The 26,368-nt window shown below is 40.6% G+C and overlaps 1 protein-coding gene across 7 annotated transcripts in view; it reads left to right on the forward strand.

Moving 5' to 3' along the window:
- Positions 1–26,368, forward strand: part of FRY (FRY microtubule binding protein) — a 388,433-nt gene that overhangs the window by 84,449 nt on the left and 277,616 nt on the right. For 4 of the 7 annotated variants that reach the window (XM_030563065.1, XM_030563027.1, XM_030563012.1 and 1 more), the window contains exon 1: positions 14,273–14,840. The exons of 2 other annotated variants lie outside the window; for them this stretch is intronic. In XM_030563065.1, the coding sequence (XP_030418925.1) occupies positions 14,771–14,840 (70 nt within the window). In that variant the 5' untranslated portion in view covers positions 14,273–14,770. Of the gene's footprint in view, positions 1–14,113; positions 14,841–26,368 lie in introns of those variants that run through there. One more of the 7 variants, XM_030563011.1, reaches the window with a different exon arrangement.

Raw genomic sequence — 26,368 nt, forward strand, 5'->3', positions numbered from 1 at the left:
GGTCATAGCACCGCTCAGATTTGGGCCCAGCCTGAGTGGTGCTGAGACTTCAAGTGCCAGGGGCCAGGTCGCAGTGCACAGAGTGGGGAACTGAACCCTGCTACCCCCATGGGACAGGAGGCAGAACAGCCACTGCTGCGGGATGAGGGCTCACTCTGCAAACTGCCCTCCCCCAGCCTGCCATCACCTGATCCTCCCCTCGACCTACTCCCCTGGAGCAGGACTTGTCCTACTTTAGCGCCTGGGACTGTTTGGAGGTATGTGTGTGCAGAGTCCCATTGTGTCAAAATGATATTTTACTCCTAAACTAAATGCTGAATCGAAATAACAAATATTTCCGTAAAGAGAAAAAAAAACACATTTTTTCTCCCAAGCACAAAGCTGTAGTGTGGTTTAGTGCTGGAACTGTTAATCTTATAACAGGAAATAGTCTTGCCCTGTTGGAGCAGTTTTAACGTCATAAAGTTTTTATTCTGTACTGATGATGCATTTTCAGCTTATCAAATTAGCTGGTGTCTAGTGATGACACTCCTGGCCTGTATAGAAGAGAGGTTCAGGCAAAAGTCCATACATTAGTGACCTGTTGGGAGTCCAAAGGATACAGTGTCACTGAGCACTACTGCAATGATACAGCTCAAACTCCATGTCCAGAAACTGAATTCTGTCCAGCACTGGCTCTGATGGCAGTATGGCTCCTAGTGAGTCTTACATCCACAAGGCAATTAAGAATTGTTGATTTAAAAAAAAACAGATTTTTTAAAATTTAAATTAAATACATTTTTCTTCTTAAAAATAAACCTTAATTAAATTTATATTTGAAATTTATATCCTATGTTAAGGTCTGAATTTACAAAAATCTGTTGCAATATTTAAATCAGCGGTCTCCAAACCTTTGATGGTTGTGCCCCCCGCTACACTTGTCCATGCCTTCCCAGACACCCTCCCCACCCCCGCCAAGAGTGGGGCAGTGGCTGCAGTGGGGGACACAGAGGTAAGGGGACCTGAGGCGGGACCACAGCTGTGGGTGGGTCTGGAGTTGGGAGCGGTGCCACAACAGGGGCCAGGCTGGGGGCAGGACTAGAACTGTAGCCAGACTGTGGTGGGGCCAGCAGCCTGTCCTACGGCCAGCTGTGGCTCTGCTTCTAGTCTTAGCCCCAGGCTGGAATGGAACCACAGCCAGCAGCTGAGGCTGGGAGCTGGCTCAGGATCAGGAACAGAGCTGCAGCTGGGCCATGGTTGGGGCCAGCAGCCGGGCCCGTGGCCAGGTGCGGAGCCAAGGCTGGGGCCAGGGCAGGGTCGGGGCTAGGAGCTGAGGATGCTGCTGGGGGTGGGGCCAGAGCAGAGCTGGGGGCGGGGAGGGTCTGGGTAGTGCTCCCTGCTTGCCCCTTGGGATAGTTCTGGGCTCCACTGAGCCCTCCCAAGTGGTCCTCCATGCCTCCCCCTGGGCGGGGGCTTGCCCCACACTTTGGGAACCTCTGTTTTAAGACATATAATATACTTTAATATGCTGCATCAATGAGCCCTCCTCAAATTTTAATGAGATAAAGGGTGCTGCTTTTTAAAATACATAAAAAATCAAGGGGAAAATATATAACGTGTGAGGTCAACTCAAGCTTTCTAAGTATGTCATAATGTCATGTACTGTATTAAATGCTTAACTATATTACATAAGAACATAAGAATGGCCCTACAGGGTCATACCAAAGGTCCGTCTAGCCCAGTATCCTGTCTTCCGACAGGTGCTAGGTGCCCCAGAACAGGTACCGTCAAGTGATCCATCCTCTGTGGCTCATTTGGAGCTTCTGGCAACCAGAGGCTAGGGACACCATTCCTGCCCAATCTAGGTAATAGCCATTGATGGACCTATCCTCCATTAATCTATCTAGCTCCCTTTTCATAGAATCATAGAATATCAGGGTTGGAAGGACCTCAGAAGGTCATCTAGTCCAACCCCCTGCTCAAAGCAGGACCAGTTCCCAACTAAATCATCCAGTTAGGGCTTTGTTAAGCCTGACCTTAAAAACCTCTAAGGAAGGAGATTCCACCACCTCCCTAGGTAACCCATTCCAGTGCTTCACCACTATCTGAGTGAAGAAGTTTTTCCTAATATCCAACCTAACCCTCCCCACTGCAACTTGAGAGCATTACTCCTTGTTCGGTCATCAGGTACCACTGAGAACAGTCTAGATCCATCCTCTCTGGAACACCCTTTCAGGTAGTTGAAAGCAGCTATCAAATCCTCCCTCATTCTTCTCTTCTGCAGACTAAACAATCCCAGTTCCCTCAGACTCTCCTCATAAGTCATGTGTTCCAGCCCCGTAATCATTTTTGTTGCCCTCTGCTGGACTCTTTCCAATTTTTCCACATCCTTCTTGTAGTGTGGGGCCTAAAACTGGACACAGAACCCTGTTATAGTATTGGACTTCACAACCCCATCTGGCAAGGGTTCCAGAGGTTGACAGTGCATTGTGGGAAAAATACTTTCTTGTGTTTGTTTTAAACCTGCAACTATTAATTTCATTTGATGGCCCCTCGTTCCTGTGTTATGAGAAGGAGTAATAACGTTTCTTTATTTACTTTCTATATACCACTCCTGATTTTATAGAGATCTATCATATCCCTGCTTCGGTCCCTCTTTTCCAAGCTGAAAAGTCCCAGTCTTATTAATCTCTGCTCATACGGAAGCCGTTCTATACCCCTAATCATTTTTGTTGCCCTTTTCTGAACCTCTTCCCCCAATTCCAATATATCTTTTTTGAGATGGGGTGACCACATGTGCATGCAGTATTCAAGATGTGGGCATACCATGGATTTATATAGAGGCAATATGATATTTTCTGTCTTATTATCTATCCCTTTCTTGATGATTCCCCAACATTCTGTTGGCTTTTTTGATTCCTGCTGCACATTGAGAACTCAGAGAACTCTCCACAATGACTCCAAGATCTCTTTTTTGAGTGGTATCAGCTAATTTAGACCCCATCATTGTATATGTATAGTTAGGAACTATAGTAACCAGCTAATTAAACAACATATGCACAAACCTCTCAAGACACAAAAATTTTAATCCTGTTCTTAAAAACGTACATTTTATTAAAAACAAAAAGAAAGTAAATACATCTGGATCTTAGGCTATTGCTAGATTTAAAAAGAGCAAATATAATAATTAAGCTTCAAGAATGGTTTTCTTTGAGGTCCAGCTTAATGATTACAAGCAAAAGAAGAGCATTTGGGGGTTAGCACAGAGAAGTCCACAAGCCATAAAGAAATCAAAGACCATAAACCTGATTGTGTCTTCCTAGACATTTCCTGATCTACTTACATATCTGGGGTTTCAAATGAGTAGTTTCTAGATATGATTTAATGATTTTTCATACTTGGCGCAAGTTCTTACAGCATAGTCCAGCCCAATCCCTGCTCTCCGGGAGAACAACCACAGACAGACAAAAGGGGAGTCTTGTTTCAATTTTAAAAAGTTCTAGCCTTCCCACTCTTTTGGCTCTTTTAGCCAAGTGCCCACTCACTTCCTTTACCTATGCATGCAGTCAGACTTTTTAACCCTTTACAGGTAAAGCAAGTAGAGAACAGTTACTGAGAGGGATTTTATAGCTAACTGGCTGGCTGGGTTTCCATAAAAGGGAGCTACCCTGCCCCCCCTCATTCATCACAGTAGCCAAGGAGAACTCAGAAATAAAATTCCCAAATCCTTCTTCAAAGTGTCAGATTCCCTTCACCAGCTCATCTGAAAATGTGTGTATGTTGTGGGGGAATGGGCAAAAGATCCCAGACCTTTCCGTGTTTACCCCAGATAAAATTAAATAAAAGGTGTGCCCCGAAGTCTCATACAGCATTACAGCTTTCTAGATTTCTCCCTGTAACGGTGTCAGGTTCTAGGACCCCATGCTGTGTTTGTCACATCACTAGTGATGGGAGCTTTCCTGTTTGTTAGGGTGTCCCAAACGCCCACCTCTTGGTCTTGGGATGGAAAACCATACTCATCTTCCTACTATGGCCAAATCTCCTGGCTTGCTTCTGCAACCATTGGGGAGGTAAGAATTTACCCAGGAATAATTACAACATGGAGATAGATTCCCAACACTTTATATGATACCTAGTTGGTAAGGAACAGCCGTAGAACTTGGCAAACTCAGTAGCAGGTTGTGGCAAAAAGTTTGTTTTTGCGTTAACAATAAGGGGGAGACTCCAAGAAGGACTAAAGTCCCAGCTGTACAAAGACTTTTGCACATATTTAACTTTACTGTCCTGATTATTCCCATTGGTTCAACCAGGAGTTTGAAGAGCAGCAACTGAGAGGGAGCAGAGAGCTCAATTAACCCTCTCCTCATCATCACCCAGAGGGAGCCCCTTCTCTGCTACACAGTCAGGAGAGAGACAACCTTTTGTTAAAACCTTTGGCTGTTCTACTCTAAAACTACATAAGGGGGAAAAATGGGGAAAATCTTCAACATCTCTCCATTACTGAGTTTTGTCTTCCCACAAACCACTTTTAAAGGTGAAAAGATACATACTTAAAGATAATTGGAAAGCACTGTTCTGTCCCTTATATTGAAAAACTGTATGCATGATATTGCAGGCTAGTAGAGGAATTATTGTGTAAAATGGTTGTGCAAATCTCCACCTCTTGTCTAGCAAGCATCCAAGCATGTCTTTGTGTAATAGGATTTAAAATATTACAAAGTATATCCATTCTGTTGTGTCTTATTCACCATTGGTAAAGAATTATATGGAAAGATCAGGTGTTTTAGTGACATCACATCATCAGAATTTGGGAATAGAGAGAAGAGTTTGAGTAGCCACAGGAGCGTATTTAGGCTGGAGCTGTAAACCCACAATGAGCAGCCACTTTAAGGAACAAGAATCATTGCATTCAGTTCATATATTGCAAAGACTTAAGGCTTGATTCTCCATTGCCTTGCACCCTGAGGCAGATTAAGATTTATTGGGGCCCTGGGCACAAAGAATGTTTGGGTCCCCCCCTGCTCCGGGGCCTACCCCCTGCTCCTCCCCTTTCCCCCAAGGACCTGATCTGGCTGGAAGGCAGGCCATGGTCAGAGCTGCCCACGGAGCCCGGGCTGCTGTGGGGAGCCCTTGACCCTCCACCTGCCCTGGGAAGTGCACCCTGAGAGGGCAGAGATGTGGGCTGGGGGCTGTTCTCAGATATCCCAGTCCCTTGCCCAGGCAGGTGGAGAGTCTGCAGCTCCCCAGAACTGCCTGAGTTTCCTGGGCGGCTCTTACTACAGCATAGCGTGACCATATATCCATTTTGGCTGGAACAGTACCCTTTTTAAGCCCTGCCCCAGATGTCCTGACTGGTAAAACTGGGCATTTGTCTGAACTGATCATCAGTTGGCAACAGCAAATGGGGCAAATCCCAGTTTTGCCAAAAAGGGGGTGGGACGGGAGACGAGCCACGAGGCTTGGGCCAGCCCCACCCAGGGCATGAGCGGGGCTCGGGCAAATGACTTGGTCCACATGTGGGAGGAGGAGGAGGACATAGGCCAGCTCTGCATGCGGGAGGCGGGAGAGGGCCTCAGGCCGGTTTCTTTGAGGGGGGGAGAATATGCTACCCTATGATAGCCTGGCTCCGGCTTCTGGCCAGGGGATGGGGCATCAGAAGGAAGAGGAGGAGCAGGGCAACAGGACCCTGGGGGAAGGAGGAGCAGGGGATGGGGTCAGAGTTCTGATGCTCTTGTAGGGCCCCCAAATTTAGTGGAACCCCTGGGCATGAGACCCTGGGCAAGAGCCCGTTGGTCCCATGTGGTAATTTACAACTGAAAAACCCTGTGTAGTCATTATGTACAATGATGTAGTCAATATGTACAAAGTGGGTCTAAAACTACCCGTGGTGGAAGTTTGTGGAGAATTCTGATTTGTTTGCATTTTATGCACATTTTGGACATATGTAAATAACTTCATTGGGGCAATGCAGTGCAGACTCAAACTCATAGCCACTAAACACAGTAGGTAAAATAACACAGGGTGGGTAAGTACATGCCAGGCTTTGCCAGTTGCATAATGAGGAGAAGAAGAAAAAAGCTTCAGGATCCTGTGGTGACTTCTCTTTAACTATTCTGAGTTTTTGGAATTCCTTCTTCTCCACTTTGAAACAAGTGGTGTGTAACGATATCATCATTCTAGATAACCAGATTGCATTACAAATCTGAAATAGACTTCAGATATTTTAAGCTGTACTTGAGCTTTTCTTTTGGAACATAGCATTTTGAATAAGACTTCCCCATTACTTATCTGATAATGTCCAAAGGCACTAATATGCTAGATGCTGTACGTCCACAAAGGCATAGATGGTCAATGCCCAGAAGAATTTACATTATACTTTGAAGGTAAGAAACTATAGGAGCCAAGTGGGAAAGGGAGGATGAGAGTAATGGCAATAAGATCATATAGCTATCTTGTTTAGCTATGTGCACAACTTGATACTTCCAAATAATTTGGAAGTTGATGTTTTTTGTAAGTTGTTGATAGGTAGATAGATATAATCTGTCCCTACTCACTACTCAATTTAGCCATCATTAGATATCTGATTTCTTGGAACGCTTGCAGCAGAAATGGGTCTTGAGGAGAAGGTAGTAGCCTTTTGGATTAGTTCATGGAGGCCATTTCATGCATAAGTCAGTGTGGAGGAAAGTGCGTAGATGTTTGGAACAATACGGGAATTGGTATGCTGGGTCAGACACAAGGCCCATTGAGTTCAATAGCCAGTCTCCCTAAGAATAGCAAGTTCCAGAAGTAATAGGAAGGTGTAAGACATCTACATTTGGTCTAACACTGATCTTTAATAGATAAAGATTGGCTCACACCCTGAAGCAGGAAGTTTAATATCCCTTCCAAAATTTTGATAGCATTAACTATTTGTGAGAGAATGGACATCTGAAATTGGTATGTTGGATGGAGCAAAGGGGGCAACACAATCAGAAGAATACTTGTGGTGGAGAATACAGTAGCTAGACTTCTAAGCTGTTAATGTCCAAATAGGTCAGTCAGAAAGGAAGAAACTTTAATAATTAAGAAAACAAAAAGGAAAGAGTTTTTAAAAAGGATGAACAACTCCTGGGTACTCTTTGCTCTGGCACGGACTCTGGTTAACACAGAACCAATAATTTAAGCAGCCTTTCATTGTTGGTACCCATCCGGTCTGTCAATCTGGGCATCCAAAATCGAGGCACTCAAAACCAGTGGCCATTTCTGAAATTTAGCTGTGGGACCTCTTCGTATTCCCAGGCATATTGGGCCATTTGTCAAGCATGTTAATTATTATTATTTTGTACACACACACACACAAAAGAATTTGTACAAAACTAGGAAGGGAAACAATGCTGTTTTACAGGGTATATCACAGGCCTGTTCTCACAGGAAAATAATTTGCCGGGAAGCTGAGCAGGGTGTAGAGCAGTGAGAGGATGCTACACAAATAGTTGTATGGTTGCTGATCCATGTAGGCTATGTAAGCTTTGCATATTGTGCAGCTACAGAATCTGCACCCTATTTTGAGTGAGGCTTGCACCTTTTTTATGTGTTACCCAAACCTACTCTAACTGGTAAAATTGCGAATTTTAAACAGGGTTTGTAGGATGGACCTTAGAAACGTATATTGTTTGTGGGTGGGTCTTGGAGAGCAGTATAAGTTCATCCCTAGTTGACTGATACTACTTGTGCTATCAGTCAGCTAGAAAAAATGTTTGAAGCGCTACAGATTCCTAAGTGTGTACATCCAGTCTAACAGCTTCAAAACAAGGCACAACCAAGAAAAACAGCATTTGTAACAGTTTGTCTCCTCAGAGCACTGTTCCAACATTAATTAATCTTCCAGGGCACCCCCTGGAGGTACTGTAGGTTGATTTTATTATCAGCCATATTTTACAGATGAGAAGCTGAGTTACAGGATCACTTACGACTTGCCCAATATGCTCATCAGTTCAATGTCCAAGCCAAGATTAGAACAAAGGGTGTTAGAACAAATATTGTAAAATAATATTCTTAACAAAATACTTTAAATTATTGGTATCCAGATCCCCTAGTTGTCTGATATAGTTTCTTTGAAAGTGAGTAAGCACATCTGTCTTATTACTTACTACACTTCTATTTTCAGTTTATGAGTGTTTAAGCTAATCTCTCTCACCAACAGAAGTTGGTCCAATAAAAGCTATTACCGCAACCACCTTGTCTCTCACTGTCATTAGTCAGCCATCTTTATTCTGTTTCTTTGCTTATGTTATGCTTTTTACCACTAAGTGGCAGTATATTGACATATAATTATAAACAGAAGATAAAATGATGCAGCAAAACTATAACTGGATTGAGACATAAAAACTGAACAGTATTACTGTCACCTTTGTTTACAACCTATTAGACGTAAATGGTTTTAGCTTAATGACAATCATTTTGTTTCGTGCATAGGTTCAGTATAAATCTATATTTTGAATTTGGATTTTGGCAAGTTGAATTTCTCTTTTACTATGTAACGATCATGGATGCCTGTATAGGTATACAAATTCAAATGGACTCAGATGAAATATGTGATCTGAATTTCAAGTGAGGACACTAATAATACAACATGTGTGCATACAGCGTGCTTAACGCTTAGTTTAACTTGTTTAGTACTATGCAAATTTTTGTATTTGGTAAATCTAAATTGGATGCATTTGAGAGGCAGAAAAAAAGGCTTTGCTAAATATTTTAATGTGAGGAAAGTGAAGACTTCGTAATTCATAAAGGCAAATGTTGCCCATTTGAAATGAATGAAATTCTTGCAGATGGGCTGGGGCTAGAAACATTACACACTGTATTATGAACTCCATTATGTTTGTTTTGTGATATAGTAGATTTTTAATTTGCTTTCAAAAACTAATTAAATGAAACAGTTCTAAAAAGAATCATAATGTAGCAAAAAACTAAAAAAAATTGTCTTCTCCAGCTCTATTGGTTATAATTTTGAGAAGTGTGTTGTCTTTTAGTTGCCTTTTGTCCTACCGTTTAGTCAAAAAAAGTATAAATTTATTATAGTGATTTAGCAGGGTGTATTGCTGTGGGGAAATGGTTAATGTGGGTTAATTGAGTTTGGAAAAAGTGTCTGGAGATCTTTGAAAGTAAATATACAATTCAAAATATAGACAGTTGTTTAATTTCTCTACAACAAAATATATCATCATTGTGCTGTCACACATTCCCATCTCTCCTCTCCTCCAATGGTGCCAGCCTCCATCACTCTCTTGTCCACTTCCCACATGAGAATCTTTATACTTTCTTCCATGCTACTATTTACTCATAGAATTCCCTCCCCAGATTAATTCGTAAAGCCAGTATGCTGGTTTTTTATCTTCTTGATCTTTCCTCAAGACCCACTTGCACCATGATGTCTATGATAGCTTACTAACTGATAATAGCTATACTGGTACTTTAAATAAACAAGTGACTTAAGTGCGTGCTTCAGTGTTTTGAGGGTCAGGGCTGGAGGGCCCAGACCAGTGGTCCCCAACGCAGTGCCCACGGGTGCCATGGCGCCCACCGGGGCATTTATGTGTGCCCGCCTAGTGCCCAGCAGGGGAGAGAAGCTGAGGTCCCATGCCTGCTGGGCCCTTCTCTCTAGGGCTGCAGGCTGTGGGCGCTGGCTTTCTCTGTCCCTGGCAGATGCGGGGCTGTGGCTTCTCTCCGGCTTCTCCGGGGCTGCAGGCTGCGGGCACTGGTGTTCTCAGTCCCTGGCAGGCACTGGGCCATGGCTTAAGCTGGATAGAAGCCATGGCCCCGTGCCTGCCGGGGACAGAGAACTCCGGGGCTGCAGGCTTCATTGTATATTAAAGTAAGAATAATAAATATATTTGGACCAGCAGTTAAACAATGTTTTACTTTTTTAAAATAAATAAGATGAAAAATGTTTATGATATTTATTTTGTAAAAACTCCTTTATTGTTTTTACAGGTAGATAAAAAAGAGCAAATTGAAATGGTAAGGTGAAAGAGTAATTGCCGAATAATTTAATTTAATACCTTTTACATGTAAAATTATCTTTTTTATCTTAGCGATTCATATATTATGTAATATTAAATATGCTGTTTTTCATATTATTTAATGTACAAATACAAAATAAGCCTTGAAAAATTGCTGGTGCCTGCCACACTCTTCTGAAAACATGAATGTGCTACTGGCCTCAAAAAGGTTGGGGACCACTGGCCCAGACTGACACCTTGCATGATTAAGCTCTAGATCTGACTCCAAGCCCTAGATCAGCCAATCCAGAATACCAGTTTTATACTATGACAGCGTATTAGATAGTGCATATGTCTGCTGACAAATACAAACACTATGGTTTATCAGTGGGGATTGAAACAAGGTAATTAAGGACCAAAAGCACAATCCCCTGCCACCTGTGCTTAAGGAGTCATTCTGTTAGTAGAAATCAAGGATCAGTTTTAATTATTAGTAGCTGCCACTAGAGGGAGATACATTCAAGTACACTAATCCACTGTATTACACATACACAAAACTCACAAATCTAGTTTATACTTAGTTTGCTTCTATGGTCTGCTTCAGACATGGTACGGAGAGGTAGGGTGACCACACACTCCATTTTGGCAGGAACAGTACCCTTTTAAAACCCTGTTTCTGACATCCTGACTTTTTTGGCAAAACTGGGCATTTGTCCTGTTTTGCCAGAAAAGTGGGTGCACCTTCCTGGGGGGCACAGAGGAATATTATGGGAAGGGGGTAAGTGGCAACTTTTGGAGGAGGGATAGGAGCCTGAATGATGTGTCTCCCCTATGCCCTGCCCCTCCAATCGGAGTAATGGGATGTCATGTGCTCACTCTGCTGCCCAATCAGTGGGCAGCGCAGTCAGGGCCCTAATTCAAAATCTTCTCCAGTTGGGCCATGGAGCCATGATCTGTGGGCCCTAGGCCCTATTGGGCAAGCCAGCTGGTGAGTGAACGACCAGGTCCCGCAGCATCTGCTTGTGCCAGGGCACCAAACATGGCATGGCCTGCCCCTCAGCCCCTTCTTTCCTCTCCAAGTGGTCCCTGCAGCCCCCATCCGGTCTCATTTCCTCCCCATCCACTGTCCTTCAGAGCCGGTCCCCAAAACCCTCTACATCTTCCCACCCCAACAGGCTTCTTTTCTTCCCCAGTCTGCCTCCAATAGCCCGCTTCTGCCACATCCCAGCAGGGGCACCATTTAAGGAGGGCATCTCCCCACACCCAAGTTTTGTATCATTGGCTGGGAGCAACTCCCTTCCCCCCCCCCCGGTCTTCCATCACTTGTTTGCTCCTTTCCCCACTCCTCTCACTGGCTAGGAGTGACCCGCCCCCTGCCATTCACTCCTCTTCCCCCTTTTCTCCACAGCCAGGAGTTGCCAACTCCCAGTCTGAAATGGCAGCTCTGTATCCCAGCCGCCCCACACTTCTCCAGGGCTGCTCTCTGGAATCTCTTTGGTCCCTCCCACTACCTGAAGGCACCTTCCTGCACATCTGCTATCCCAGCCCCCAAAGGGACATCATATTGCTAAAATGGATCATAGTCCAATAGCTTCACCTCCTGGCTATGAGCCCAAAAGTACTCACACTCATACTCTCGCACCCTGCTTTGCTGCCCAGATCCCAGCCCATCCCTGTTCCTCTTCCCGCTTTCCTCCATCTCTGCTACTTGGCTCTATTGGGGGCATGGAGGAACGTTTGTGGGAGTGCGAGGGATGAGTGGTAACGCTAGGCAGCTCAGCCCCACACATCCCACTTTCAGTTCAGGGAAATATGGTCACTCTACTGAGAGGCCTCCTCTACTTCTTGTCTTTAGCCTCAAATTGCACTTTCTTTGTGTTCAGAATGTAAAAGTCTGGGCACCACATAGTTCCCTCCACATTAAAGCTAAAATGAGCTTTAGAGATTATATCTGATCAGGCTGCAGGCCTATGCTGTACTCACAGCTTCATTTAAGTGGAGCTGTTTTAAGAATTCTTGTAAGTATTGCTTAGAATATACAGTTCTTAACTGCATACATGACTCTTTATCATAAACAGTTATAATGAAGATTTAAACACACTATGGATTTTTTCTCATTCTTTTTCTCTTATCGGGTAGTTGTTTTTGAAGACTATTTTCAAAAGTTTAGTAGGAGAACATCAGTTTATGGCAATCACAGTAGTTGGTGCATAGACAGAGTACTAACTGTGAGAGCATCATTGATTTTCATGTAGGGCTAGTCCCCTAAGCCTCCCATATGCTGAAGACCATTTCTACTGTTGGTGCTATTCCAGATGGTGGGGTTAGTCCCTTTGCCCAAGACTCCTGGATATCTGCTCTCAAAAGGCCCGGAGAGCACAGGAAGTGGACAAGACAGCAGGAGAATAGGGGCTGGCTTGAAGGTAGTTGGACGTGACTGAAATAGGCAATTTATCATGGCAGATCTATGAAAATACTCAGATTCTTGATCTTTTATTTCCTTTTTATGGTAAAATATGTTATATTAGGACTCTTTAGTATACATGCTGTCATAGACAAAAACGTGTACACTATATTCCTGGTATACTGTAAATACATAGGACTCTAAAATTAATCAAAAAAGAGTTCTTTTACACCTCAAGATTCTGTATTGTGCTAGTCAGGTTATCAGCTACTGAACTACATAATTAATAAGATTCTGAGATATCAGAAATTAATTTAATGTGGAAGAAAGAAGAACCTATGTATTTTTAAAAACCTTAGTCCAGTTAAAGCCAATTTGGAGAATTTCTTTCGGATCTGAAGTAGAGTGCTGCTGTTATTGCCATTTCAGCTAGTTGCAGCTGTTTTAGGAATGTTTCCGAGATGTTGCCAAAAATGTGCTGTTATCTCTAGATGTTCTAATATTAGAGTGAAATTTATATTGAAAAAAATTTAAATAGGATCAAAATACATCTAAATACATCTTCAAATCTGGTGTTTTATATTTCAAGTTCCTTTAATAATAAGATTCAGTATGATTTTAACTGGCTATACCTGATATATTTTTCTTTTAAATAAGTAAGTTGATCAGAAGTTAAACTCTGATGTGATTGTTAATTGAGTGGATCATGCTATTTGAAGCATCATTGATAAAAGAATAAATATCAACTAACAGTATAAAGTAAATCTGATTTTAACAAAGAGGTTGAATACAGTAAAATAAAGGACTGTAATAAAGTAGTGGGATAGTTTTTCTCTGGTGGTTGGGTTCCCATCTTGTCTGAGAAAACTCAACAATGCCTTGAATTGTCCTCTTTGTATTTTCTTCTGAGACCAGTAGGCACAATGTAAAAAGATCTTTTTCTATGTGTATTTTTGCATTTGATTGGGAAAAAAAGTATAAGTTCTAGAATGATGATTTTTGTTGGCTTTTTCCCTAATAGTCTATGTATTTTATGAAACATTTCAGTGTAATTATGCATTTTTCAGGGGAAAGTAATCTGATAAAATGCATATCACTAGGAATTTAAATCTGAAGATAAATTTTTCTGTACACTTGATTGAACCAAGTTTCTGAAAATCCAACAGTTCACAATGTTGTTGTATGAATCCACTACAGAGATGCTATATGTCTGTTTAAACATTATAGGAGAGTGCACTATTTATTCCACTAGGTGAGAGAAGAAATAATGGTAAAACCAGGCAAACAGAAATCAGGAAATATGATACCAAGAACTCAGGAAGCAAAAAGCCACTGGAAAACTGATGCTGCTTCTTCATTATTAGCAAATTGTGCATACTGATGTATTGTGATTATTAGAAAATTTTAAGAAAAAGGTAAATTATAGCTAGTAATCATTTAGTCTAGACTATGCAGAGGGGTGAAATAAGCAACTAGCTGCCTGTTTTATTTTCCAATATGAATTCAGCTTTCTGTCTCTTATCTTATAAAAGTCTAATTCTGATACAAACTGAGATTCTTCTTTAGCTGTGGAAGAAAAGAACAAACAACCATTTAAATGTCTGGTTGTTGTGCAAGTGCTTCCCTTCTGCAACTGGGCTGACTGATGGGCTTTTTTAAAACGTCACTGCAATCAGATAGATGGGTGCAGCTTTGCTTTACCGCAGCATGATGCAGTTGTGTCTAATACAGTGTGTTGTTCTTGGAAACAGACTGAAGGGAAGCAGCTGACCAGAACACATATATACAATACTGGTTAGAGGTTTTTCTAAAAATAAAAGAATAACAGAACCTGTGAAATTCCTTCAGCTGCAGAAGAGACATTCTCAGTAGGGGCTTCAAGTTGATACTCTGTGTTTGCTTGCAGGCGGAGGTGCATACGATCAGTCTATCAGTCTCTAATGGAAAAAGCCTTCAGATAGGCAGATTGCACGCTATTAGAAGGCCAGCTCAAACACCCTTCAAGGAGACATTCTAATTGTTTTATACAACAGCTGCTTTGGTACAGTACATGTATTAAATGGAGCCTATGGAAAAGCTGCAAAAATCTGATTCATTGTGGAATGGAGAAGGTGAAAGCTCCTATTGAATGTCTGCAGGGTGGGGAAAAAAATACAGCAAATAAAGCTAAGTACCAGCCCTGAAGGAGGAGCAGAGGACGAGAATCTCATGGTGTGGTGGTGGTGTTGTTATTGTTGTATTAAATGAGGGCTTACCTACCACGGAAGAAGTTGATCTACAGAGACTTCATTTCCTCTTCTGACCCCTCGTTTACATCACTAACTGGTGACAGTTACATCTACATACATAGTACCTGCCACTTCAACTGCTCAGAATTATAGAAGCCTCTTTGTATGCAGCAGACATGGCTAGCCAGCAGGATTCAGGCTTCTTTGAAATCAGTATCAAATATTTACTGAAATCCTGGAGCAATAGTGAGTAGCAGAAGAGTAATCTTTTAATATTGTACATTGATTGATAGACAGTAAGGATAACAAAATAATAAAATCTTACGTTTACTGTATGTTTGTGTTATTAGTGAAACAAATAATTTTTGCTTTAGTCTTCTATAAAAATAAAAATGTCACAGATTTAAATAGTTTTCATTAACTGCAAATATGGCAATGAGATTATACTAGGTTATGCTTGATTGAATTCTCAAGTTAGGCTGCTTTCAGGCTCTCTGAAATAGCACAGTGGTAGTACATTAAAACAACATTTTCTGCCTAGATGTTTGTTTGATTTGTTCAGGCTTTATCTAAATATTTTAAGTGATATTTAATCAGAGGGGTGTGGCATTGTTTTGAAATATTTTGTATTTGTTTTATCCTTGTATCATGTGAACAAAAAATGGGCTGCTTATGTTCCAGATCTGCAAGTCATCACTGTAATATTGTAAAAGCCAAAAAAAAAAAATACATAGGTACTTAGCTTTGTTTCCCCTTCCTTTATGTTTTATTCCTTTATGATTCAAAGTTGTTTGAAACATTAGTGTCAAAAAGGTATCAGGATGTAAATCTAATTCAAACCGAAGCTTTATAAAATGTAAACAAATGAGATTATAGTCTTCTTTATTATTTCTCTATTTATAATGCTAATAATTTATCACTGTGTATATCAATCAGTCTTATTTTTCAGGAATGCATTGTAGTATAATGTATTATGATGTATAAGGTCTCAAAGTAGAGGCAATGGTTGTAAATATAGTCACATCAGAGTCAGGCCTCTAGATTCTTACTTCTGATACAGATTTAATTTTTATTTAAAATATATACATATGTTATATTCTCTTTTCACATTAGCAACTGTTAGTAGTGGCAGACTCAATATATTAACAGTTTAAAAAATATAGAACACAGTCTCTCTGGAAAAATCCAATTTGGATTCATTACTGCATATGTAACCATCGTCCCAATATCTATGATTAAATAGTTCCTGAATAAAATGGTGTGTTAGATACTATAGTATATAAAATTATACCTCTGCAGGCATTGTTAGTGCCTGACATACATCTGATAACCTGTTAAGAAATGTAAAAAAAAACCCTAAATATGTATTGTACTAGGATATCCATCTCTAAATGATATCCATAGAAACCATGTTTTTTCCAGGTCAATTTCAACCATAGGGCTTGTCTGAATCAGTTTTTCTACCACAAATGTGAAACCACTAGGGAATAATACTGTTACCTAAACAGTATTTCTTGATTTGCTATAATCCTACACCATTTTGCACATGTTCATTTCATTTAGCATCTATGACGTAATAAGAATTAGACGATGAATTTAGTATTATTTTGCTTTTGAACTATTAATTGATTAAAGAAGACAAAAGTATATGTTGTAACAATGGGTGTCATAACTAATTACAGTCAGTGTTATGAAAATAAAGAAAAATCATTTTGAGGGTAGGGAAATTGTCATTAATGGATCCTGTTTCTTTTTTAAAATACAATAATAATAAGGGTCAGGTGATTTTAGCCCTTGCATTTTTTTTAATCATAAGAGGTAAGAACATAACACCGTTACAATACTATGAAGATGGATATAATTTTTTAAATTTCTAAATTGCTGATTCCACAGATTTTTTTCCTATGAAAAAAATATTTTGGAGTAACTAATGCATTCCTAAACTGAAATTAGAAGTCCTTGAATGAAATTCAGTATTTTTCTCTGTTTTAGAAAAATTAAATTGATATATCCAGTATCATTCTTTCTGCCATTCCTTCACCGATAAATGGTGTTCTCTACTGTACTTCGATTAAACATTGAGGAAATCCGTCAGTTAATCCAATTTTATTTAAAGTTGTTGCCAGACTATCTACTTGCAGTCTGAAACAACGTTTATGAAATTGTACATATTTTCTGTGGTTGAACAATAAACTATTTGATCAGAAAATTCTCGGGAGTTCAAAAAATTTGGGGCTCTATTAAACTCTGTTATGTGGTGGGTGGAACACCCTTGCTTAAAATTTACTGCTAAGGTTGCACATGCATACACAGGAACGTGCTTTTCAGAACAAGAGGTGATGTGTGCCTGCATACGTGAGCATAGAATTAAGTTGTTAGTTATGCTAATGTATTTGCCCAAAAGAAATACTATTTTGAAAGAAAAAAAAAGCATAGAGGCTCTGCTTTGTAATTTACCAAAATGGTAGTGGTAGTAAAGGTCCTGTTAATAAAAGTTTCTGTAAACTGGCATGTCATTGAAACAGCAACGTTAGATATTGGTTGTCCTTCTTGAAGTCTATCAGTCTAATGAAACCAATCATTCCTGCTGAAATGTATTAAGGTTTATACAGAGCTTTTTATGAACTTTTTCTTAATGGACTGGTTAGTGCACAGTTACCCAATCTGTTGCATGGTATGGTGTTAGTGTCCAACTTTGCTATCTAGGGTCTTCTGAAATGCAATACTACCTTACAGTTTCATGAAGCTGCAAGGTAGGATTTCTACCTGACATTCCAGAGTGCTTGCCAAGGGACCCATCTGTCATGTTCACTGCCACACCATGGTCAGGTGAGGGAACCAGCTAATATTTATTTTAGGTGTTTTTATGTGCTCATAATATTTAGGCTAAGCTTGGCAATAGCATGTTGTAGATGGGCACATACAGCTGCTTTTTGGAGCAGCAAAAGGATGCATTCAGTAGTATGGCTCGAGCCGTCCACCAAGTTGATTCCTTTGCATTCCCTCATATGTGGCTGTAAGGATTAAAGGCAGAATTTTGCCCTAAATATGTTAATGAAAGACTTCATTTCAAACAAAGCTGGCAAATATTCCTATAACTTGCCAGATATATGGATTGAAAGCGCTTCCATGGATTGTAAAATGATAGATGGGACATATTTTGCATAGCTAACATTTTGGTTCCTTCTGTTCCTTTTCATAGAATTGATTCAGCAACTACAATTGTTTCATCATAAAGGTCACATATTTAGGAATAATGATACTTGCTTTCAAGGCAATAAGACTTTTTGGAATTCTCTGCCTTTGAATGTTGGAGCCTTATCTCTATACGTGCATTTAATTTAAATTCAGACTGAGGCCTTACTTGTTCAAAGTTGAATTTTAATGATTGTTGGGGCTACATTTTGTGATGTGTAGAAGTGAAAGTCTATGTATATGTGACAAAGTGGGAAAGTTCTTAATGTTTTGTCTGGATAGGGTGTGCATGCCTCAGTTTCCCCTGTGTGTTACTCAGGTATCTAGGTGGTAGGACAAAGGTGTGTGATCATTGCAGAGACCCCCAAGAAGGCAGATGTGACTGATGTCTGGCTACCTGGGCACAGACAATGGCTGACACTCTGTATCCTGGCAGTTGATATCTAGGGCCCATCCTCTGCAAGAATCAGCTGGAGCTGCTAGAAAACAAAGTGAGAGGTACAGGTCAGGTGACCTGTTTGCTTGGGAGAGAGACAAAGGAAGGAGGTGGGGCAGCAGGTCATGACCAAGGCTAGGCAGCTGAGAGCTGGTCAGTCTCCTGCTCTGGGACTCGGGGGTAGAGTTCTGGGCTCTGGATTTCCCCCCTCCACAATGGACTTTGGTGAATGTTCCTTATTTCTCTGCTAACAAGATCTGTTCTATGCTGTGTTCCTGATGATTAATAAACACTTCTGTTTTCCAAGCTGGTTGAGAGTCATTGCTGACTGTGGATGTGGGGTGCAGGGCTGCTTTGGGGATTGTGTAAGGCTTTTCTAGGTGTCCCATTCTGGGGTACTCACTGCGGGGAACTCACGGTGTGAACAGGGGGTTCTGAATGCTCTGAGGCCAGATCCAGGAAGTGCTGCAGCTGAGGAGGCTTGCGCTGGTGAGTATGCCCTGAGGGGAATCACACTGCACTAGAGTCCTGTATTTTTAAAAAAGGAAAAAGAAATGTAATGTAAAGTTATTTTGAAGACCAGCGTTGACTAGGGAGGCTTTGATGTACTAAGCATCAGTGACGCACTGTGTCCTATCTGTTTTTAAAATAACTTTCAATACTGGTTGGGGATTCTTATTTTACCTTTTCAGAGGGGAGGAGGAGGGGGTTATTTTTTTTGTCCAATGTAGATTGTTTTGTAAATGCATATATGGAGAAACAGCACAACAGTGTTAAGTGCAGAATTGGCTAGTACTTGTACTTCCTTGAGGAGGATCATAACATGGTATGTGACGTGCTCTAGCCTCAAGGTGTCAGAGCCCTGGATGGGTTTCTTATGTCATTACTCAGCTTCCTTGTGTTTTCAGGTGCAAGTCCATCATTAAAGGAAGGAGCCCTCAAGATAAGACAAGCATAGGGTAGTACCCGTGGAGGATTAAAAATCCCAGCATTGAATAATTGTGGGTCAATGCAGGTCTAGCATAATAGGCCCAAAGGTGATGCAATGACATCCATGGATGTCAAGATGAAGTGACATCTCGTTACAGTCAAGGTTATGGTGCAGTACCCTCATGGTTCTTCACTTAAGAGTTGAAGCATTGGAGCTTTCCTCAAAGCTTGTGTTGAGGCACACACTGTTGGGTCATCTTTCTTTTGCTTATATGCTTTAAATGTATATATGCCTTAAACTCCAGAACGACTAGGGTCTTCTGTTCACACTAGAACTTTTAGTTCACTTACTGAAAGGTAAAGCTGATGAGTTATGACAGCATGGCTGGACCAATATTGGCTGCATGACTGCTCTCACCCACTTAGCAATGACTACATAGATGTCCTAGCACTGGAGCTGCTTAGAACTCCATGAATAAACAGCGTGTGTGAGCACTACTGATGCTTGTGCCAAGAGGTGAGTGATGTTGATGCATTTGGTATCAGAGGAACTGCTAAGAGGTTAATTGTTGTCTGCTCCAGGCCTTTTGACATATTCTGGGCTGATGCTGCAGTGTCTTAGCCAGCAAGGTCACATCTCTGTCTTCTCAGGAGACAGATTTTGGGCTGGACTGCAGGAGGCTAGTCTGAAGGCCTTCCTGAGAGCCATTGTGTAGATTTTTGCAGGTATATCGCAGGACTCACTACAGACTTCATTGATCTCTGTGGACGCCGATAAGGAGCCCATGCAAAAAGGTATTTGATCCTTAGTCTAGGAGATTCATCGTAAGATGAATGTTCTGAATACATTGTAGGCTTTCAGCAACTAATTATCTCAAAAAGTAGCGTTGATTTGTACAGCTACTTGGGCTATCCTGGTTTACAGTAGCCAGCAGCAAGGAGCAGAGTCCTGCCTTCTGTACTGGGGAGTTGTTGAGTGTGACTTGAGACATAATCCCACAAAACAGTCCTGATTTCCACTTACTTGCAAAGAAAGGAGAATATGATACGGCTTGATTAAAATTTGTGATTGTGGAGTTGCTGATGGCTTTATTTTTATTTTATTATTATTATAATAAAAAATTAGTAAAGTTGCCTCGCAGAAAGACTAGATGCTTTGTTGGATTATTGTGCATTAAGTAATATGTATATAAGGGGAATTTGACATATTATAGATTCCTGACAAAAATACTATATTCTGGGAGTTTCACTACAATTGTGATCATTCTGCTAATATTTTTCTCATTATCTCATAGCCAGCCAGCCAGAAATAGTGCTTTTTCTATGAGCTTGATATAAAAAAGAGCCTGATCTTTTATGTGGAACAAATTAAACCTGTAAGAATGTCCATCTAGATTTTTGTTTCTTTTGAAACTAATTCACTTGATTGAATAGAACCGTATTTAAGAAATTTGCAAAGCAGACATGTGGGGTTCTTTGCGTATGTTCACAAGGCACTATTGCTTTTCTTCAGAATCAGAACACGGCTCCAGGCTTGGTCTATCTGTTTTGCAGAATTTCTTTCTGGGTTGGAAGTAGCTCAACTTCCTTGTCTTCTAGGTTTTGGTTTTTCAGGATGCCCACTCATATGTTTTGTTGTATCTTTGTAGGTTGTGTCATCCCTTTATATTTAAAAATGGTGCTGTGTTCTTGTTCTGGGTCACCTATAGCCAGTAAAATAATTCTTCTCAAGTGTTTTCTGTCTGAATGCTTTCCAGACCTTTCTTCACTTAGCATCATGACATACTTATGAAAGAAGGTAGTGTTATCTCCATAGGATTGTTATGATAGATGGGAAAACTAGGACAGAGAAGTTAGTGATGTACATGAGGTCACACAAGAAGTCTGTGGCCGAGATGGGAATAGAAGCCTGTCTTATGCCTTAACCACAGGAACCATCTTTCCTCCATATTGACTGTAGCCAACTGACACTTTGTGAATTATGCATCTGCTGGTTATTATTCATAACAAGATTGTTAATTGGTATTAGTTAGCAATTTTTCTGAAGATATCTCTGGAACATTTTACTTTCTGTAGGGTGCAAATGTGTTATAACTGAGACCTTTGGAGAAGAGAAAATATATAATTATAATTCTTGTTCTTTGAACGCATATATTTATAACAAATAATCCCACCACATTCTATTCCTGTCTTGCCCTTAGAGGTGGAGATCATTTTATTTTGATTTTGCTTTATTAATCATGTTCAGGGCCTTTTGTTTTTGTTTTTTGTTTTGTTGTATGCAGTGTTGTTGTGGAATGTTGGTCCTGGGATTTTAGAGAGACAAGGAGGGTGAGGTAATATCTTTTATTGGACCTCACCCACCTTCTCTCTCTAAAATTTCCCATGAATTTATCTGTGTTTGTTACAAAAATGGAAAAACAGGTGGAAATTGGGGCAAAAAATTAACTTCCCAGTTTTCTGGGTTGATGTTGGGAGATGAGAGGACAGAAGAAAGCAACAAATAGAGAAAAATGAACCTGGAAATGGAAAAGGTAGAGAATGCAATGGTGCCATCTTCTCAAGCTTCCTCCTCCACTTCTTATGCTTCTGTGCCCTCTCCAGAAGGTGAGATTGTGGCTTGATTACCTGGGCCGGACAGGATACGGAGCCACTCTCTCTCCTTCCAGAGCTGGGAGCTAGGTCAGGGAAGTTCATAGAATTGCAGGATGGGAAGAGGTCTCAAGAGGTTATCTAGACCAGTCCCCTGCCCTCATGGCAGGACTAATTATTATCCGACCACCCCTGACAGGTGTCTCTCTAAAGTTTGGCACTTTAGGGCTTATACACATATGCATCTTCATGCGTATGTGTGTCTTCCACTACACTGCCTTAGTTTAACAGACAATGTCACAGTTATATTTGGACTAATTTATTATTAACATAAACACATCTATTGGATTTTTGTAATGTAATATGTATTTTCTGTACCTGAATGGCATAAAATTCAGGTGAAAATCGGTAAAAAACAATAATAGCTTCTATAAAACTCAGAAAATTTTTGCTAAAAATTAAAAATAAGGGCCCGGATCATATTGAAATGCCATTAGGCATAGCAACCTACATATTCTCTACCTAGATGAATTGTTGATCAGGAACAGTAGCTTTCGGATTACAAGGTCTGTCAGTATAACATTTGAAGTGCAAGAGTCATTAGGGTTTGGGTGAGTTAAAGCTAAGTCTCCTTGTTCCTGATGAACCTTTAATATGTTCAACTAAGACAGAAGGTAGAGGTGTTATGGGACAGAAGATGAAGCATAAGAATTTCATTAATGTATGCACATATATAATTTTAAGACCCTGCTTTCAGTGGCTTTTCATTTTGACAAACTTAAATTTTTGGGTTGAAATGTTCCATGCTGGCTGTCAGCCTCAGTTTGTTTTTTGTTTTAATTTTCAGCCAAAATAGTTCAGCTGTTTCTGAAAATAAGGCTAGGGAGAAATGTGTTGTTTTGCCCATGTTAAAAAATTCTGGTGACCTTTTCGTTGAGGAGCTCTAGTGCTCTCATGCCTTGCATCATGGACTTGAAATTTGGCAGAGGATGGCTTTTTTGCTGCTTATCCTTTGAAAAATAAAAGTTCGCACTTGCTCAGTAACGACATTCTGGTCCTTTACAGTTAAATTCCCTGAAGTTTCCACCTACACTGGGCATGTTGCAGCTTGGGCCTGAGCAGGATTTTCCCTGTAATTGCAGCTCTGGGCAGCTGTGGACCGGGCCAAGACCAGGCACTGGAACTGAAAGCAGGGAGGCTCTGTTCGGTGCTTTCAGAGCCCCAATCTGGCAGGACCCAGGTAGCATGGAGAAGGAAGCTGGCTGATTTCAATGCAGAGGGGACTAGAACCAGACCTCAGTAGGGTGCAGGGAGTTGATTGGGATGGCAAAACTGGATGGGGCAGCAGAGACTGGGATATGGAGCCAGATGGAGAAGTAGCGAGGAGCCAAGGAATGAAATGGGACAGTGGGGTCTGGCTGTGTAAGGAGATGGGGGTGGGGGGTAACGGGGAAACCAGGACTGGCTGTACAAGTTGAATAGGAGCTAGGAGGAAGGAAATGGGGGATGGCAGTCTGAGATTGGATGAGAAGTTGGCAGGGGGGAATCTGAGACTGGGAACCAGCAGGGATGGGGGAAGGAGACAAAGGTTGGATGAGGAGCCAGAGGGGAACTGAGGCTGGGCTGGGCAATGAGGCTGGGGACATGGAGATGGGGTGGGGGTGATAACTAGCAATGGCTGGGCAAGAAGGTTGAGAATGGGGGGAAGATGGGCTGCATTGGAGAGACTGGAGGGGTGAGACTAGGATTTTGCTCGGTAAGGAGACTAGAAATGGAATTAAAAGCCTGAAGAGTTGAGAGCAGAATCAATCAGGGGGGAGAATAGGACTGGATAGAGGAGCAAGAGATGGGGAAGAAACAAAACTGGGACAGGGACATCTTGTAGGGGGCAGAGCAGAAGGAATCAAGCTTTGGGGGAACAGGCAAAGGGCTTTGTGTCTACTACAGCACATTCCCCTCCAGAACCTGAAATGGAAGATTTCAGTCTCACCATTCCTCTACTGAAGCCCACTGGCAGGGCTGGCCCTAGACCAAATGGCGCCCCAAGCAAGGAACGTCTTTGCCACTCACCCCCATTTGTTAAACTTTTAAATACCTTATTTTTATTACATTTTACTTCAAACATTTTATTTTCCCTTTTCTCATTAACAACAAAAACAGCACCTTAAGCCCAGTGCTCCCCAAGCCTGACACCTCAGTCGCCTGGGCCACCTGCCCCTAAATCCGGCCCTGACCACTGGCAAAGTGCATGTCTCATCCCTGTCTAGAACTGTCCACATGGAGGATGACAACCTACTATTAACTGTTAGGTGACTTGATGGAGAGTATTAAAATCCATCAGCTGGGAAGACCTACACATAATTTGCATGTACTGAGGTAATTGTGTGGGCCGGGGCGCTGGCCTGCTAGGCATCAAATTGATCGCTTGTGCATAATATTACCATGATTGTCAATATGCAATTCTGAAAGTCTGGGCCCTGGGAGTTAATGGGGCTGTGAGGAATAGCATACATTTATAAAGAAGGAATTTACCAGATTATTATTTTTTCTATTAATTATTATTTCTATTGGTACTGCATAACAGAGACATTAGGGCCCCAGTAAAGTAGGCATTGTACAGGCTAATAACACAATGCTAGTTCCTGCCACAAGGGATCTCATAAGTTAGGATAGACCAAGCAAACTGATTGCTTTTTTTTGGACAGAATTCTAAAATTAGCAGATGAAGAAAGCAGAATGTATGTTTGGATTTTAGTAAAACATTTGAGTATTTCACAAGAATTTGAGTATTTTACAATATTTTCAAAATCAATTTTGAGTACTATATTGAAAACTGGCGTAAAGGATTATACATAAAGTATAGTTATTGATGGTTATTTATCAGATTAGTATGAGTAGAGCAGTGGGATACTACAGGGATGGATGTTAGACTTTATCTTCATCGGGATCTTTAGTGATTTGGAAGAAAGTGAAAGACATTAATGATATTTGCAGATAATTCTCCAGTTGGGGAAAGTGAACATCAGTGAAGACAGGATAGGGGAAGGGATACTGAAGTTAGAAATCTGGACAAAGAGTAAGAACATTCTGTGAGGGAAGATTTAGGCTGAATATCAGAAAAAGTTTCTTGACATGGAGATCTATTAGGCTGTGGAATTCTCTCTCAAGTGGAATGATTGAAGCCCTGTTTTTTGCAACATTTAAAACTAGGCTGGTGAATGCATTAAAAACTGTGTTGGAGAGAACAGTCCTGTACTGGAAGGAAGATGGACTAGATGACCTAATATATCTTTTATTCATCTCTACATCCTGTGATTTTAGAGCTCCAAGCAGACATATGCAAATTCCAATTAGTAATTTGCCAAAAGTATAAAATCCATAGAGCTGTCATGTGAACTGTATACCCTTAATGTAGAAGAATTACAAGTAAGGAATTTTCTCTTATTTTAGGGTGAATGGTATTAATATAGGAAGTAGTGTGGAAGCACCTCACTGCTGGCATGTTGGAGTTGTGTTGATATGTCACATAATCATGATATAAATAGCTCTTTTAATTTAAAAGCTACATAAATAAATGTAATGTAAACACTAATTTTAATGCCTTTATTTCCAGTCACCTTGAGATCTATAATTAGAAAATTGTACAAGTTACTTGCTTGTTACAAAAAAGGGTCTCATCCTACAAGGCGGTGAGCACCTTCAACTCCAATTGATTTAAATCAAATATTTTGTGGAATTATGCCCAAAGAGGGGACCAGTTGATTCTTCTTTCCTATGTGATGTGGTTTACATAAAGTTGCTCACATGCGTTGTAGCTCTTAGATCTTGCTACATACCTAGTTCATCTGCTGAACTTTCCTTTAACATTATTTGTAAACATCTCAAAGCCTGTCAGACTTACAAATCATGCATTTTAAAGGCTGAATGCACAATTTGACAAAGCCCTTAGGGCAAGAATTGTTGTTATAAATGTTACATTTTTACACTATGAGAGTCAATAAAGGCATTTTAAATTGATATATTTTGTGTTGAATGTGGGTTTCTACATGATTTTATAGAAGCAACTTTTAGAATGTTTTGCTAGAAGGCCTGAAACTGTATATTAAGAGATTATATGCTACTAATTAAATACCGAAAACTATCTTTAATTATCATTAAGGTTGACATAAATCAACGAAAACATGGAAAGTGAGAACTAAGCTTTTAGGTTCTGTATATGACTCATGCTGTTTAAAACAGCATGAAATTGTATGATATTAAATTTAATATGCATAATGATTCACATTATCACTATAATTTTCCATAAACTCTCCAACAAATGTCCACAACTTCCTGTCGTCCTATTGAAATGTAAATAGACAATATAGGCAGTGACGGCCATCACTGACCTAAATCCGCTTCCATTGCGGTCAATGGAGACAATGTAAGTTTCTAACAAAGGAAAAAATATTGTGCCCTCTCACAGAGAGCTGTAACTAGAAGTTGAAGTAATGGCCTAACATGATCTAACATGAAAGGAGTACGTAAGCATAAAAAGAAATCCGCAACTGATCCTTCCTGAAAATGTGTTTATAAACTGTAAGGTTTTGTTTGGCTAATACCACAAATCAAAGATGGTAAG

The sequence above is a fragment of the Gopherus evgoodei genome, chromosome 1 (genome assembly GCF_007399415.2).
Source record: "Gopherus evgoodei ecotype Sinaloan lineage chromosome 1, rGopEvg1_v1.p, whole genome shotgun sequence".
Lineage (NCBI taxonomy): Eukaryota > Metazoa > Chordata > Testudines > Testudinidae > Gopherus > Gopherus evgoodei.